General features: G+C 44.6%; 1 protein-coding gene across 3 annotated transcripts; it reads left to right on the forward strand.

Moving 5' to 3' along the window:
• The first annotated feature begins 1,540 nt into the window (after positions 1-1,540).
• Positions 1,541-15,704, forward strand: LIN37 (lin-37 DREAM MuvB core complex component). 3 transcript variants are annotated; one of them, XM_087727424.1, is made up of 10 exons: positions 1,541-1,583; positions 3,656-3,709; positions 5,257-5,332; positions 5,973-6,023; positions 6,704-6,733; positions 10,226-10,311; positions 10,914-11,080; positions 13,628-13,777; positions 15,296-15,369; positions 15,524-15,704. In XM_087727424.1, exons 1-10 carry the CDS (start codon positions 1,541-1,543, stop codon positions 15,603-15,605), a joined length of 813 nt encoding a protein of 270 aa, XP_087583550.1. In that variant the 3' UTR covers positions 15,606-15,704. The 3 variants fall into 3 exon arrangements, with proteins under 3 accessions (XP_087583550.1, XP_087583552.1, XP_087583553.1); XM_087727427.1 differs by lacking the exon at positions 1,541-1,583 and adding an exon at positions 1,590-1,782; XM_087727426.1 differs by lacking the exon at positions 6,704-6,733.
• The last annotated feature ends 1,414 nt before the right edge of the window (positions 15,705-17,118 follow it).

A 17,118-nucleotide genomic window follows, 5' to 3' on the forward strand; every position in this document is an offset into this window, starting at 1 on the left:
GTGAGACAGGCAGACCCACGCACCCCAATTACAGTCTTCTTGATTTACTTTCACGTGTGTGCCATGATCTTGCTTTAGCAGCCAGCCCATCAGCCTGTCTATGGAGATTTTCAGTCATCCAAATCATGGTTGTGTTGAAAGAAATGTCCTTCTGGGTTCAGCTCCAAGTGGGGGAAAAGACACTGGAGACATGGAGGCTGCTTGGAAAGATGGTTTATTGTTGGACAGGGCCACATGGCTTGAGTCCTGAACAGAAAAGGTGATCACATGCTTCAACGTTGGTGGAGAAGAAGAGAAGGGCTGAAGGAGGGGCTTGCTAGGCTTTTTATACCCTGTTTAGTCCCACCTTTCTCTTTCCTGTTCCTGTGTAAGAAATGTATTCTGATTCGTTGTCAGACTCCCATGGGGCCATGCAGGGGCTACTCTCTAGGCTGTGTTCTGAATCCAGGCACGGATGAGTTCTCAGATGCCATGTGGTCAGTTGAGTAAAGTTCCAACATTATCATGCCTTTACTCCCATCCCCCCTGGGGCTGCAGTGGAGAAGTCTTTATTATGTAAAGTGACTAGCCTGGCCTTCTCAACGGCCCATTGACAAAGTGAGGATGGGCAGGAAGCTACAGGCAACTATTCTGTCTCTTAAAACATGTTTATTTCTTTTCACATCCAGAGAAATATTCTGCCTTTTCAATATTTCCTAGGATATTTCATTTTTTCTGGGAGAGGGCTGGATGATAACTTCCCACAGTTGTCCCAAAGTTGCTTTTTCAAGAGGCAACTGGACTTGCTGGTTTTTCTTTAAAGACGTTTCGCTTCTCATCCAAGGAGCCTCTTCAGCTCTGATCGGATGGAAGGGAATGGAAGGACCCAGCCAGAGCTGAAGAAGCTTTTCTTTTCGTTTTCAAAGAACAACCAGAAAGTCCAGTTGCCTCTGGGGGGAAAAAACCCTTTGAGACTTTGGTTGAGATTGGCTCAACCAATTCTCCAAAGCCTCTGAAGGCAGGAAAAGAAGCAATGGATGGAAACCAATCAAGGAGAGAAGCAACCGAGAACTAAGGAGGACTTATTTCTTGCCTGTTAGAACAACTAATCAGTGGAACGCCTTGCCTCCAGAATTGTGGGTGCTGCTCCAACACTGGAGGTTTTTAAGAAAAGTTTGGACAACTACTTGTCTGAAATGACATAAAGGTGACTGCTTGAGCAGGGGGCTTGCAGTAGAACAGGGGTCTCCAACCTTGGCAACTTTAAGCCGGGAGGACTTCTGGGAGTTGAAGTCCTCCAGGCTTAAAGTTGCCAAGGTTGGAGACCCCTGCACTCGAAGACCTCCAAGGTCCCTTCCAACTCTGTTATTCTGCTATTCTGTTCAGACGACAACTTCCTGAAACAAAATTTAAAAAAAAAATTGCGGTTGTCTCTGGCTCAGATGAGCGCCATCCTTGCACAAGAGGCGCTGTTTCTATTCGCAAAGGAGTGGGGGGAAGGGGAGAAGGGGGGGGGAGGAAAACCAGCCCGGGTGGAATCGCCCTGCCTACAATTCCCAGCATGCAATGCACCAGAGGCGGTTTTTCTGCATTCGTGCGAACGGGTAAGCGATCCAGAAGAAGCAGATTTTCGTTGGAGGTGGGGAGGTGGGGATCTGTGGAGTTGCGCGCGAGCGGGGGTGCAAAGCTAAGGAAAGGAACCGAGCCAGCCAGCAAGGCTAGCAACAGCGATCCCCCCTCCCGAAGGGTTTTGCCTTGGATCTGATCCTTTGGAAGAGCTGGAATCGCTCCTTTCCACCAAAAGTAAGAGGGTGCAGGGGGCGGGGGTTTGTTGCCCGCTCGTGGGCTGTGATTGCGGGATCGGGCAGGAGGGAGATCGGGGTCTGCTGTAGAGGTGCAACCGATCCCCGCTGCTTAACCCGAGCAGCGAAGAAGACATCCCCCCCCCTCCTAAAAAGGGAGGAGGGCGGTGAAAATATTGGAGGATGGAGAATTGATCGGGATGCAATCAATTCCGATTGCATGGAGGGTTATACGAGCTCAGTCTTGTCTATGCCCAGAGTTCTTTAAGTCTTCCACCGGCTGGATTCACACAACACGCTAAACCCCCATCCAGAGATCGCCGTGGCTTTGAGATCTCGTAATGCAAAGAGTCCATAAAGGTGGAGGGACGGGATGGCTTTGATTCAGACTAAAAGCAGGGAGGGCAGGACTGACGGATGAAACTGGCCAAGGAGAGATTCAACCTAGAAATAAGGAGGAACTTTCTGACCGTGAGAACCATTAACCGACGGGAAAGAAGTTGCCTTCGGAAGTTGTGGGAGCTTCATCCCTGGAGGCTTTCAAGAAGAGACTGGGCTGCCATCTGTCAGAAATGGCGTAGGGTCTCCTGCTTGGGCAGAGGGTTGGCCTAGATGACCTTCCAAGGTCCCTTCCCACTCTGTTATTATGTAAGACTTCCCGAAACAATCCTGAGCTCAAACCACCTGCAAATCTGACTCGGAGCTGCCTTTAAGAGTCCCAACTTTAGGAAAAGAAAAGAAAAAAACTCCAAAACTTTACAGTTTCTCTGCTTTGACATTTCCTCTGCCTCTGTTTCACCAATAGACTGAAGGAATTCCATCTCGTTGTTTTTGTTGTTGTTGTTGTTGTTGTTACTTTAAGGAAATTGCTTCCAAGCTGACATTCTCCAAGTGAATTTGATGGCATATTCCATTCTTGTTGAAGCAGCTGCTTGTAGTCTAACACATTTAGGGGGTTGATTCCATTAGGTTTAATTTTCCGTACTATTTTTCTCATATGTCTCAGCCCTTTAAGGTAAATCAGACCAGTATACTAATTTTACAGGGAGACTAGTATATACAGTAGTATTTTATTGAGATAGATTACAATCATTTTGCAAGGCTGATTGTGCTTTTCCTCCCCTTCCTCTTATATAGCAATTTTTTTTCAACGTTGGCCTTTTCAGATGTCTGGACTTCAACTCCCAGAATATCTCAGCCAGACTTTCCACGCTGGCTGGGGAATTCTGGGAATTGAAGTCCACACATCCAGCAATTGCCGAGGTTAAGATACACTGTTAGTAAAGTATACAGGTAGTCCGCAACTTACAACTTGTTCCCTTAGAGACCATGTGACGTTAGAACAGCACTGGAAAAAGTAACTTATGCCCATTATTCACACTTACGACCATTGCAGCATCCCCATGGTCAGGTAATCAAAATTTGTGCTTGGTGCTTGGCAACTGGCATGTTATGTAAGATGGTTGCATTATCCAGGGGCCATGTGATCCCCATGTTGTAACCTTCAAAGCTGGCTTCTCACAAGCAAAGTCAATGGGGGAGTCAGATTCGCTTAATGACCATATGATTCACTTAACAACTGCAGTGATTTGCTTAACAACTGAGGCAAAAAGCTTGAAAAATTGGGCAAAACTCATTTAATAACTACAATCTTTGGTCTCAATTTGGTCGTAAGTCAAAGACTACCTGTAAAAACAGGATCTTGAAAACTGGTCCAAGTTTGTTCCTTCTTATATTAAGCAATATCAAAGTTGGATTGAGTTTCTTTGTCTTTCCTTCCTTTATTTTTGAACTCTGTGGCTGCGTGATGCCCTCCCCAAAGTCAAAAAGTTAATTTAAGATATTTTTTTCCCCTCACTCTCTTACTCCTGCAGGGAATTGCTTCTCAACCAACATGTTACATACCAAAGTCAAAACCGAAAAACCAGGTAAGATGCCTCAGGAACGGTCTGTGGTAAAAATCCAAGGCTTTGAATGTTATCCAGCCTCTTCTCTCCCATTCCTATTCTTCAGCTTGGATTGCATTAAAAGTAAACTTTTTTACCTTTTCAAGAGCAATCCACAGGCCTTTGGGGTTTTCCGAAACCTGAAAAAAAACCAGGCACCTTAGACTTAGAATAACTTTATTGTCCCTTTGGATGTACACTAATTGGAATACATTGAAATGAAATGTCATTGCATGCAGCTCTCAGAGGTTCACCCCCTCCAATATACACAGTATAAACACGACTAAATAAATAAATACAAAATTTATAATACAAAATTATGCTGAATACCCACATATATTGAAGGAGGGATGGAAGGAAGGAGTGGGAGGTAGCAGAGGGAAGATGATGATAGATAGATAGATAGATAGATAGATAGATAGATAGATAGATAGATAGATGGATGGATGGATGGATGGATGGATGGATGGATGGATGGATGGATGGATGGATGGATGGATGGATGGATGGATAGAATGAATGAATGAATGAATGAATGAATGAATGAATGAATGAATGAATGAATGAATGAATAACTTTATTGTCCCTTTGAATGTACACTAATTGGCATACATTAAAATGAAAGTTTGTTGCATTCAGCTCTCAGGTTGACCCGCTCCAATATACACTTTATAAACGTGACTAAATAAATAAATACAAAATTTATAATACAAAATTATGCTGTATACTCACATATATTGAAGGATGGAAGGAAGGAGTGGGAGGTAGCAGAGGGAAGATGATAGATAGATAGATAGATAGATAGATAGATAGATAGATAGATAGATGGATGGATGGATGGATGGATGGATGGATGGATGGATGGATGGATGGATGGATGGATGGATGGATGGATGGATAGATAGATGATAGATAGATAGATAGATAGATAGATAGATAGATAGATAGATAGATAGATAGAATGGAATGAATGAATGAATGAATAACTATTGTCCCTTTGAATGTACACTAATTGGCATATATTAAAATGAAATTTCATTGCATTCAGCTCTCACAGGTTCCAATATACACTACATAAACATACATAAATAAATAAATAAATAAATAAATAAATAAATAAATAAATAAATAAATACAAAATTTATAATACAAAATTATGCTGTATACCAACATATATTGAAGGAAGGGAGGGAGGGAGGAAGGAAGGAAGGGGAGGCAGCAGAGGGAGGAAAGATAGATAGATAGATAGATAGATAGATAGATAGATAGATAGATAGATAGATAGATAGAATAACTTTATTGACAATTTGAATGTACACTAATCGACATACATTAAAATGAAATTTTGTTGCATTCAGCTCTCAAAGGTTCACCACCTCCAATATACACTATATAACTAAATAAATAAATAAATACAAAATTATGTCTATAGCCACATATATTATAAGATTGAATTGTTAGCTTAAAAAAGATAAATTCCTCTCATTACTTTATGCTGGAGTAACAATCTCTCGCCAATCCATCCTCAGATCTTGAGACGGCCAATGCTCGAAACCGTCTTGATGCCGTCCTACAGTGTCTGCTGGAGAAAACGGATGTTGACAGGTAAGAATCAGCAAGTCAGCAGTTGGAAAACACATAAAAATGCAAGTAGAAAAATAGGGACCACCTTTGGCGGGAAGGTAACAGCATTCCAGGCGCCTTTAACGTTCCAGGCGCCCTACTTTCGGCCTCTGCATCCCATTTTCAGCCTCTGCACGCCCCATTTTCTGCTCGTTCTGGGCGGCAGGGATCGGAATGGGTAGAAAATGGGGCACAAGAAGCCAAAAATGGGATGCGGAGACCGAAAATGGGGTGCGTGGAGGCGGCAATAGCCAACGGCAATCCCTGCAGCCTGAAACAGCTGATGGTCGGGAGGCTGATCCAACCAACAATCAGCTGTTTGTCCTTGTGCTAATCAGGCTGGGCTGAAGCTGAAATAGGCTGTTGACTTTTTGCTGCAAGGAGGCAAATTGCTGGGAGGCAGAGACCAAAGGGTGGGTGCCGGCGGGTGGGTGCCGGCGGGTGGGTGGTGCGACATTCAGTGTATAAGACGCATCTAAATTTTGACCCTCTTTTGGGGGTGTGCGTCTTATACTCCGAAAAGTACAGTAGTTGTCAGGAAGAACCTTGAAGGGAGCATTCATGTTTTGGACAAAGCTGTTTACATTTTCCCCTTTTCTTTTTTTTTCCTGATTCATCTCAGGGATCAAATGGAAGAGGACCCTGGAAAGACATCATCAGATGCGCTTAGCAAGTAAGGAGCAGCCCTAATGTTCAGCCTTCTCCTGCCTCAAGCCATTAGCTGAATTCAGGCAGAAAAAGGATTTTTTTAGAGAGGTTCCGTTGGCAGTCAGGCATTGAGATGATTGGCTTGTGTGTCCTGCAGCATCTTTGAAATCCTTTGCTTCGCTCTTCTTTCAGAAGTACCCAAGAGGAATTTGAGGAATGGGTCCCCAAATCTTTTCTCTTCCCCAAGCAACCTCCAATTTTTAGAATATCCCGTACAAACAACCAGCAATTTATCTACCTGCTTATCCTTCTTTCTGCTTGCTTGCTTTTTGAAAAGCTTTTTCAAAAATGATGCGTTAAAAAAGTATTTACAATATTTTTACAGATATTTATAATATTCATGATTACCAAACTTTCAAAAAGTTTACTAGTGGTCTGGGACAGCAGGCCCCAAAGAGCTGAGGAATTTATATCCTTCCGGGTGTAACTGGACTACAACTCCCAGAATTCACTGTTGGCCATGCTGACTATGGCTTCTGGGGGTCATAGTCCAGCAATATCTGGAAGCTACAGCTTTCCATCCCTGCTCCAGTCTATAGACTTGCTAACCCTGCTAAGAACCAACTTCCTAGAAAAGCAATTTTCTTTCTGGTGGGGCTGTTGCCTGCTAGGTATTTCCTAACCTCTCTTGCTTTGCGGTTGCAGGGACCCTTCTCCTATTGCTACAGGAAAGAGGTATGGTTCTTAGCCCTGTCCTTCTTGCCTACTGATGACCACAGAGTGGGAGACTAGAAAGTTTTCTTACTGAGTTCAACTGAAGATCTAAAGGAAAACAAAAACAAAAAAAATCACACCGCGTGGGGCACAGAATTCTGCAGCCTGGTTCACACGCCATTGTGTCAAATGCCATCAGGGTCCGGTTCTCAACGTTGTTTCCAATGCTGGGTGTGAACTTGGCCTGCGGATTTGTTTTGGGATTGCTCCCTGGCAGGGTCTCGCAGCCAGAGAGACAAGCAAAGGGATGACTTGCTTGTTCAGTTGTGGGAATAAGGGCAGCCAATGCATCCTTCTTTGCAACAGAATTGTGGATGTAGTGCTTTCTTGAGAACGGCCTTCTCAAAAGCAACACCCCGTCTCTTCTCAATTTCAAGGCATCTCCAGCTGCAACTGTGACCAGAGACACTACCACCCCACCCCCCCCCAAAAAAGTTTTATTGTTTCGTACTATCCATTTCCTGGATTTTCAGTTTTGCTCTTTGCAGCCTGGAATAGTTTGGAATGGCCCTGGCCTAGAAATACTGTTAATTCCTATGCAAACCAGGCAAATGACTTGTCGTTCTTGCTGCGGCTGGGTTTTGAAAAGCTGATCGCAAAATCGACAGGAAGGAGAGCAATTTGGATGGTCAATGATCCATTTCCCCGTGGCCCCTTAGGTTGATTGTGTTATTTATTCAAAATGTAGATGTTTTATACCAGGGATCTCCAACCTTGGCAACTTGAGGATTTGTGGACTTCATCTCCCAGAATCCTTCAGCCAGAGGAACTCTGGGAGTTGAAGTCCACAAGTCTTAAAGTTGCCAAGGTTGGAGACCCCTGTTTTATACTCTACTAGCCGATAACCCAGCGTTGCCTGGGTATTTATTTGAAGGGGGAAAATGTCCGGACCAAATGTAATTTCTAATGTTGGATTTTCCACCTTACCAGAGGGAGACCCCTTGTAGAGTACTGTGAAGCCATTACCATGGCAACTCCACCGCACGCTGTACAGCAGAAGCCATTTTATGGCAGTACAGCAGAAGCCATTTTAAGGTACAACAGGCTGTATCTTAACAGAACACACCCCGAGAGGTGTTAGGGGTGCCTTACCCCATTAGTATTTGTCTCAAGAGAGTAAGTCATCTGTGTACCAAGTTTGGTTGAAATTGCTTGAGGAGTTCCAGAGTTATGCAGAAACATACACAAACACATATCCATTTTAATATAGAGAGATGAAGTAATAAATAGGCTGGAGCAAAATAGGCCCAAGGCCTATTGTATAATTGCCCTTGCACGATTAAGGCATATTGGTAGGTGGGCATCAAGCCAGCCCAGAATGATGGCAGGACAGAAACTAGCTTTAAACTTTTGCCCCTGCTACAGGGATGGGTTCCTGCCAGTTCTAACCTCTTCTATAGAAGAGGTTCCACAAATCTACAGTGCTGTTTAGAACCGGTTCCAGCTCCCTCCCCCCACCTGTCTGCACATCATCAAGATGAAGAGCGAGAGGAGGAATTCTGGGAGTTGAAGTCCACAAGTCTTAAAGCTGTCAAGTTTGAACATCCCCGGGGGGGGGGTTCTAAAGGGTTAGGGATGCAAGGGTCTTGTAACTTGACAGCTTTAAGACTTGCGTGCTTCCAATGCCAGAGTTTCTGAGCCAACATTTTGGTTGCTAGGCAAGAGTGTTGTTAAGTGAATTAAGTTGGCCACGCCCACCCAGTCACATGGCTGCCAAGCCACGCCCACCCGGTCACATGGCCAGCAAGCCACTCCCAGAAAGCAGGCCACACCTATAGAAGAGGTTCTAAAAAATTTTGAAACCCACCACTGCCCTGCTATGATCTGAGCTGGATCCGCACTTCCCATCAATTACCCTAGTATGTTTGCTGTTCCTATTGGAGTGCAAATTCCACCACCTGTCTAAAACAGGTGTGTCCAACCCGTAGCGCACAGCCCACATGCACCCCTGGGCAGCTAGTAACGTGGCCCCACAAAATTGTAAATTTTTAATATAATATGTGTTGATATACATTAACTAAAATATTTAGTTTATATAAGACCGAGGTAAGCCAAAAGGTTGGACATGGCTGGTGTAAAGAAAACCAGGTGTACACATTTTTTCTTCAGAGCCAAGCTGAGAAAACAGCAAGCAAAAAAAAATTAAGAAGTTTCAGATTTGTACACTTTGTGGATACAATCATCGTATATGACTGCTTGTTGTTTCCAATCATCATATATGATAGCCACGGAGGTGCAGTGCTTAGAATTTAGTACTGCAAGCTACTTCTGCCGGCTGCCTGCAATTTGGCAGTTCGATTCTAGACAGGCTCAAGGTTGACTCACCTTCCATCCTTCTGAGGTGGGTAAAATGAGGACCCAGATTGTTGGGAGCAAGAGGATAGCAATAGCAATAGCAGTTAGACTTATATACCGCTTCATAGGGCTTTCAGCCCTCTCTAAGCGGTTTACAGAGTCAGCATATTGCCCCCAACAACAATCCGGGTCCTCATTTTACCCATCTCGGAAGGATGGAAGGTTGAGTCAACCCTGAGCTGGTGAGATTTGAACAGCCGAACTGCAGAACTGCAGTCAGCTGAAGTAGCCTGCAGTGCTGCATTTAACCACTGTGCCACCCCGGCTCTGTAAATCTCTTAGAGAGGGTTATAAAGCACTGTGAAGCAATATATAAATCTAAGTGCTACTGCTATTTCTAACTCTGCCCACTGCCAGGAGTTTGATCCTAACCAGCTCAAGGTTGACTCAGCCTTCCATCCTTCCGAGGTGGGTAAAATGAGGACCCAGATTGTTGGGGGCAAGAGGCTGATACTCTGTAAACCGCATAGAGAGGGCTGTAAAAGCACTGTGAAGCAGTAGATAAGTCTGTGCTAGTGCTATTGCCCTTCCTTCCCTCCCTCCCTCCCAGTGGTTAGAATGCAGTACTGCAGCTAATACTGTTGACTGCTGGCAGTTCGAGTCTAGACAGACTCAAGGTTGAACTCAGCCTTCCATCCTTCCGAGGTGGGTAAAATGAGGACCCAGATTGTTGGGGGCAAGAGGCTGACCCTGTAAACCGCTTAGAGAGGGCTGGAAAGCATTGTGAAGTGGTATATTAGTTTATGTGCTACGTACTACTTTTACATCTGCCAGTGTTCAGATTCATGGAATCCTAGTGCAGGAAGGGACGGTTAAGTCCAACGTCCTGCCCAGTGCAGGAATCCCAATTAAGCCTCCTTCACAAAAGGCTACCTAGCCTTCTTAAAATAAAATAAAAAAAGCTTGAATGTCTTCTCCATTCATTCTGGGTGTTCCAGGTATCTTGTCCCAGAACACCTATGAGATCAGGTTCTTCAGAGCCCATGGAACGAGTCATAACAGAATTGGAAGACATTCTCAGAAGTCTCACTGTCCCCTCTGCTCAGTGCAAAATATCCGGTTACTTGCATCACCCTCTTAATGCTTTTGTGTTCTCAGGCCTTCCACCCGATTCTCCCATCACCGTCGGAAGAAGAGGAAGGAGATGGACGACGGACTCACTGAAGGAGGTCCACAAAAGCAGAGTGAGTGGAAACATCAGAGCTACCTTGGTAACTCCTGAGCCAAGTCATTGATTCTGGGGAGAGATAAATCGCTGACCTTAGGTTTTGCTGCTGAATTATGACTCGAGCCACAATTTTTCATAAAATCTATATATATACATATATAAAGGCCAGTGGGTGTGTATGTTCCGGCATAACTCTGGAACGCCTCGAGCAATTTCAACCAAACTTTGTACACAGAGGAGTTACTCTCTAGAAACAAATACTATGGGGGTAAGAAACCCCTCAGGGTGTGTGTTCTGTTAGGATACAGCCTGTTGTGCCTTAAAATGGCTTCTACTGTACTGCCGTAAAATGGTGCAGTGGAGTTGCCATGGTAACGGCTTCACAGTACTCCACAAGGGATCTCCCTCTGCTAAGGGGGAAAATCCAACATTAGAAATTATGTTTGGTCCGGACATTTCCCCCCTATAAATAAATATATGGGTAACGCAAGGTTTTCGGCTAGTTATCTCATAAAAACTCAATTTCTGGAGGGTGGAAGGCATCATCCAGCTCTGATTTAAGATCTGTCTCTTAATTTTTGTCTCTTAATTTTTTTTAATGCATCTTTATCTTTGCAGACACCTACATCATTAAGCTGTTTGATCGAAGTGTAGACCTGGCCCAGTTCTCCGAGAACACTCCACTGTACCCTATCTGCCGAGCCTGGATGCGGAATAGTCCCATGGTGCGGGAACAAGAGCGATCTCCCAGCCCAAATCTCCCTACCCTGATCGAGGATGAAGAGGTATAGAGCAGGATTCTCTAATCCAGTTTCTGGTGGGAAAAGTCTTTTCTCACCAGTCAAACAATAGCTGAGCTTACTCAGTGACGTGCGGTGAGGTTTATGGCTGGTGAGGCACTGACGCAGGGGTTTCAATTTTTTTTTAGACTTGTGGACTTCAACTCCCAGAATTCCACAGCCAGGCATGCTCAGTTCCGATTTAAAGCGACAGCATTTGTTTTTATCCTTTGCGAAAAAGTTTTCCTTCATTCTTTTTCTTCTCCCTCCCCCTCCTTCCTCCCTCTCTCCCTCCCCCCCACAAACAGACACAAACATTCCTCTCTCACTCACTCAATCTCAAACAAACACAAACACAGAAGTTGGATTGGATATATTTTCCAATGGCTTGAAAGCAGCTCCTCTGCCATACCCCCCCCCCCCCAATTCCCCTGCTGCCTTCCGATCCGAGCCTTTGATTGCAGGTGGAGCCACATTGCCTTTTCAAACTTGTAATCAGTGAAGCTGCGCTTATATACTTTTAACCAGGGGTGTGTGTGTGTGTGTGTGTGTGTGTGTGTGAGAGAGAGAGAGAGAGAGAGAGAGAATGCAACGTACCTCTGCATGCAATCAAACTACACTTGGGGAGGGATCTACACTTGAGGATGAAGTTTGAATTCCTCCCCCTCCCTCCGACCCACACAGGTACCTTTTCCAGCTGTTTCAGAGAGGATTTCAACTCTGCTCTTGCCTGTCATCATGAAAAGAAAAAAAAATGTAAAAGGAAAAAGGCAAGAGCTGAGATCAGGCTGAGCTAGTTGCTGCCAGAGTCACCGTGTGGATGACTCTGCTTAACTGTTTAAAAAAGCCTCTAAAAAAGCACCCTCTACCGGAGGAGGCAGGAGAACGACGTGCCTCATCTATGTCAGGAATTTTTTGGCTTTTAACCCTTGCTTAACTCTGCTCGAGTGATCATAAAACACCAGACTAGATGAGGCACGTCGTTCTCCCGCCTCCTCCTGTAGAGGGCACTTTTTAAGAGGCTTTTTTAAACAGTTAAGCACTAAGCAGAGTCATCCACTGTGACTCTGGCAGCAACTAGCTCAGCCTGACCTCAGCTCTTGTCTTTTTCCTTTTACATTTTTTTTTCTTTTCATGATGACAATGGTGAGGCTCTGCCTCTCCTGTCTCCCTTGACTGCACGTCCCTGAGCTTACTGCTTTCCACCAACTTTTCTCTGGGCGCTTAAAATCTATTGTACACCCTTTCTCTCCATTGTTGTTGTTGTTAGTTGTGAAGTTCTGTCCGACCCATCGCGACCCCATGGACAACATTCCTCCAGGCCTTCCTGCCTTCTCCCATCCCCAGGAGTCCATTTAAGCTCACCCCGACTGCTTCAGTGACTCCATCCAACCACCTCATTCTCTACTGTCCCTTTCTTCTTTTCCCCTCAATCTTTCCCAGCACGAGGCTCTTCTCCAGGGAGTCCTTCCTTCTCATTAGGTGGCCAAAGCATTTGAGTTTCCTCTTCAGAATCTGGCCTTCAGAAGAGCAGTCAGGACTGATCTCCTCTAGGACTGACCGGTTTGATCGCCTTGCAGTCCAAGGGACTCGCAGGAGTCTTCTCCAGCACCATAATTCAAAGACCTCCATTCTAGACCATAAGCACTCAGCCTTTCTTAGGATCCAACTTTCACAGCCATATTACCATCTGGCAGACGGTACAGAACAACAAAAACAAGGACAAATAGGCTGAAAAACAGCCTCTATCCCAGAGCAGTAACTGTATTGAATTCTGCTATATAGTGCAATGTTAATGCAGTATTAGGGGTTTTCAGTTCAGTTGTATAGAATGTGAAGGATGTTTGTTTGTGTTTTATTTATTTTTTTTATGTATAATGCACACTGAAGATGGCCTTTAATTTTGTTGCACGAGGTGCAATGACAATGAAGTAAACTAAAATAAAATCAACTTTTGTACTGTATTTCTGTGGCACGACAAAACCGCGCTCGACTAAGCCGCGCCCGATTAAACCGCGTCGCTGACGTCATCAACAGGGCGACAACAGCGAGCGCGGAGAAAGAAGGGCGCTTTAAATAGCACTTTGAAAGCAAGCCGATTCAACTTAAGGTAAGGGTTAGGTTTAGGTTTAGGGTTAGGTTAAGGGTTAGAGTTAGGTTTAGGGTTAGGTTAAGGGTTAGGGTTAGGTTTAGGGTTAGGTTAAGGGTTAGGATTAGGTTTAGCGTTAGGTTAAGGGTTAGGTTTAGGGTTAGGTTTAGGGTTAGGTTTAGGGTTAGGTTTAGGATTAGGTTTAAGGGGGTTAGGTTTAGGGGTTAATTTTAGGTTTAGCGTTCACAGCGTGCTTCTGTCTCTGCGCTGTTGTCGTGCTGTTGATGACGTCAGCTACGCGGTTTCGTCGAACGCGGTTTAGTCGAACGCGGTTTTGTGGTGGAACCCTGTATTTCAAGAACAAGTCTGATGAAGGCTGCGAAAGTTGAAGCCATTATTTATTTGTTTATTGTTCGGTCCTCAACTCGTCTTCCTCTCCTCTCTCTTGAACTCTGGGATCCCAGGGTGTCGAAGTCTTAAATGGGAAGATCCAGGATGTCTACAAGCTACCGTCGCCTCTCCCTTGCCAGACAAATCCTGCGGGGGAACCCGTTAACCTGCGTATCCCCTTCCCACCAGCATCCGAAGAGGAAACAAAAGTGGCTGCTGAAACGGTCAGAGCATCCTGAAAATTAAGGATTGGGGGGGAGGGGTAGGTGGAGCGGGGGTGATGGGGATGAGAAAAAACAGGTTGGATGGTAAAATAGCAAACGGTAGGGATTTTAATGACCTTTCCTCATCTGAATCCCCTCTCACTATCAGCACGACATGGGCCGGTGTGCATCAAACTCTTAAGAGAACACTAGCATTTTGAATTTGAAATGTATTTTCAATTGTCTGGCTGGATTCACACACCATCATCTTCTTGACCCCATAATCCCTTGCGGGGCGGAGTCTGGGCCACTGAATGGAGCTAGCAGAGTGTTTTAATGGCCAGATGCCCTTCCTGTCGCCAATGTGGAGTTTTGTTCAGCAGATATATTCTCTGTGTGCCTAGAGAGAGAAATCTCTGCCTCTACCCAGGATCGAACTCACAGCCTCCTGATTGTGAGGCAAGAGCTCCAACTCTAGGCCACCGCACCACTCCTGGATTCACACAACATGTCAAAACCTAAATCGAAGCTAAAAACAAACAAACTGTATGTTGCTATATCACATACGAAATAATTTTGCTAAATTATCTCCCCTTTTTCTGGGTTTTCACAATGCCATAAACTAAACATCCTGGATTCAGGTAATGCAATAAATTATGCAGCCGTATACACGCACAATAACAGAATAACAATCCCACCAACCAAAGCTTGGTTTGTGGCATGAATCAAGCCACCACATTTTCAACTGATCTGATTGTGTTGTGTGGACAGAGTAGCTTTTGTGTCAAGATGTTGGAGGGGAGGATTATTTTGGAACGCTTGTCTCAGTTCAACTGAGGAAAGAATACTTAGAAGAAGTTTTGATTTAAAAGAACGGGAGGAACAGAAAACAGGAAGCTGAATGAGTCAGAATAATCTTAATGTATATTAATGGTTGTGTGTGTCTAGCATAACTCTGGAACACCTCGAGTAATTTCAACCAAACTTGGTACACAGATTACTTACCCTCTGGAAACAAATATTGTGTGGGTAAGACACCCCTAATACCCCTTGGTGTTCTGTTAAGAGTCTGTTCTGTCTTAAAATGGCTTCTACCGTACTGCCTTAAAATGGCTTCTACTGTACAGCATGTGGAGTTTCCATGGTAACCGCTTCACAATACTCCACAAGGGGGCTCCCTCTGGTAAGGGGGAAAATTCATCATTAGAAACTGTGGCGACATTCATGGAAGGAGGGTTGGGATAAATAAATATCTGGGCAGCGCCATTTTATCAGCTAGTGTACAGTAAGTATAAACTTAAAAATGCAGCTAAAAACTGAAGATGTGCCACCCACTAAATCAACATAAGTAAAAATAAACCAAAAAGGAAAATAGGATTGCACGTTTCACAGACAGATAAGTTTCCTATTAATTTAGCAACCGTATCAGATAGTCTTGTTAAATTGAAGATGCTTGTTACGACATTTGTACAGTATCTTAGCTTCATAGCAAATAAGTGATCTTGTCTTATCTTTCTCCTCTCCCGTAAACCCTCCCAGACCTCTGAAGCGGCCCCTTCAATGTCCACCCTCATCTACAAGAACATGGAGAGATGGAAGAAGATCCGACAAAGGTAGGGTTTGTGTAAGAGAAAGCCAAACTGTGGGCCAGAGGCGGGCGTTCCAGCTATTGGCCCCGTGCGTGAATCGCCGTGTAGCGGGAAACAATTTGTGGAAAGGGTAGTGCAAAAATCCATGTGCAGTGGTTGACTTGCAGCCTGTTTCCAGGTGGAAAGAAGCTTCGCAGAAGAACCAGTTGCGCTATGCCGAGAGCATGAAGATCCTTAAGGAGATGTATGAACGGCAATGAAGAGGGAGGGGGGCCCATGTCGTCCTGGGATCCCTTGTCTTCTCAGCTGACATGACTGCTCCCGAGTTTGTCTATCAATAAATGTGGCTTTTGTTTGCAGATGTTGTGAGTCTGTAGATTTTGTGAGGTTGGGACTTCACAAGAAGACATACCAGGAGCCCCTATAAATGCATGCATCGTTCATGCTATGATCAATGCCTTTCCCAACCTAGTTATCCATGATTAGCTGAGCTGTGGCCTTGGTTCACACAACATGCTCAACCATAGGTTAAAGACATTGGCTAGGTTCCTGCCACATTGGCCACCACCTGACTTCAACCTGTATATTGTGCAAATACGATTCATATGTTTATGAGCCGAGGTGACGCAGTGGTTAGGGTGCAGTACTGCAGGCCACTTCAGCTGACTGCTAGTTGCAGTTCAGCGGTTCTAATCTCACCGGCTCAAGGTTGACTCAGCCTTCCATCCTTCCGAGGTGGGTGAAATGAGGACCCAGACTGTGGGGGCGATATGCTGACTCTGTAAACCGCTTAGAGAGGGCTGAAAGCCCTATGAAGCGGTATATACGTCTAACTGCTATAACTGCTATGTCAAAATTGAACAGCCCTCTCTCAACAGAGAGGGGGGGATGCAACATCATCTATCTCCAGTCTACAACACAGTCCTTTCAACAGTTCCAAGAGGGCTCCAGATCCATTTGCACCACTCAGGTGACCCTGAGGACAGAGATAAACCTCCAAGTGGCCTCAACGACTCTCTAAAAAGAATGCAAATGACCAGCTGTCTGCAAGGAGTATAAATCTTTCCATCCCCCACCATCCAGTCAGAGCCGAAGAAGCTTCTTGGATGAGAAGCAAAACGTCTTCAAAGAGAAAAAACCAGAAAGTCCAGTTGCCTCTTGAAAAAAGCACCTTTGGCACAACCATGACCTGGATGACTGAGAATCTCCATGTACAATTCATAAGGTTAGTTAATGGTTCAGTGTGTTGTCCAGTCCTAGGAAATTTACCTAGTTCTTTGGGCTAGCCATAAGGAAATATATTATGCAGACATGGTCATAGAACTTCTGAATAACTATGCAGCTTGGACCTCACCCAATATGGTTTCAAATTCAGTATTGCCATCCTTGAGGACGTAGGCATCTTCCTCAAGGGAACAGTCTGTGACATCCATGCTTTTCCTCTCCTCCCCGTAGAGGTTTCAGTGTAATAAATCGATCTTGTAAATTGCCACGTATTATAATAAATCATCTGTGTAAATTAGCTTGGCATTGGAATACATTAATTAACCAGCTGAGGCATAGCAGCTGCTGACTCTACTGGGCCGTGGTAAAGACTTTCTGGACCTACCTAGATTGCCCAAATAGGAACCGAGATCGTATTGTGGGACAAAACGTTCTCCCCTATTAGGAACAGTTAGAACTTGTTAGCAAGCCTAACATTTCCCACAATGCACCTTGATAATGTGCTTTGTATAGTAGGTATTCTTAAAGGAGGAAGTAAAGGAGATGAAA

This window comes from Thamnophis sirtalis, unplaced genomic scaffold (assembly GCF_051295495.1).
Source record: "Thamnophis sirtalis isolate CommonGarterSnake01/CBP01778 unplaced genomic scaffold, rThaSir2_p1.2 scaffold_13, whole genome shotgun sequence".
Taxonomy (NCBI): domain Eukaryota; kingdom Metazoa; phylum Chordata; class Lepidosauria; order Squamata; family Natricidae; genus Thamnophis; species Thamnophis sirtalis.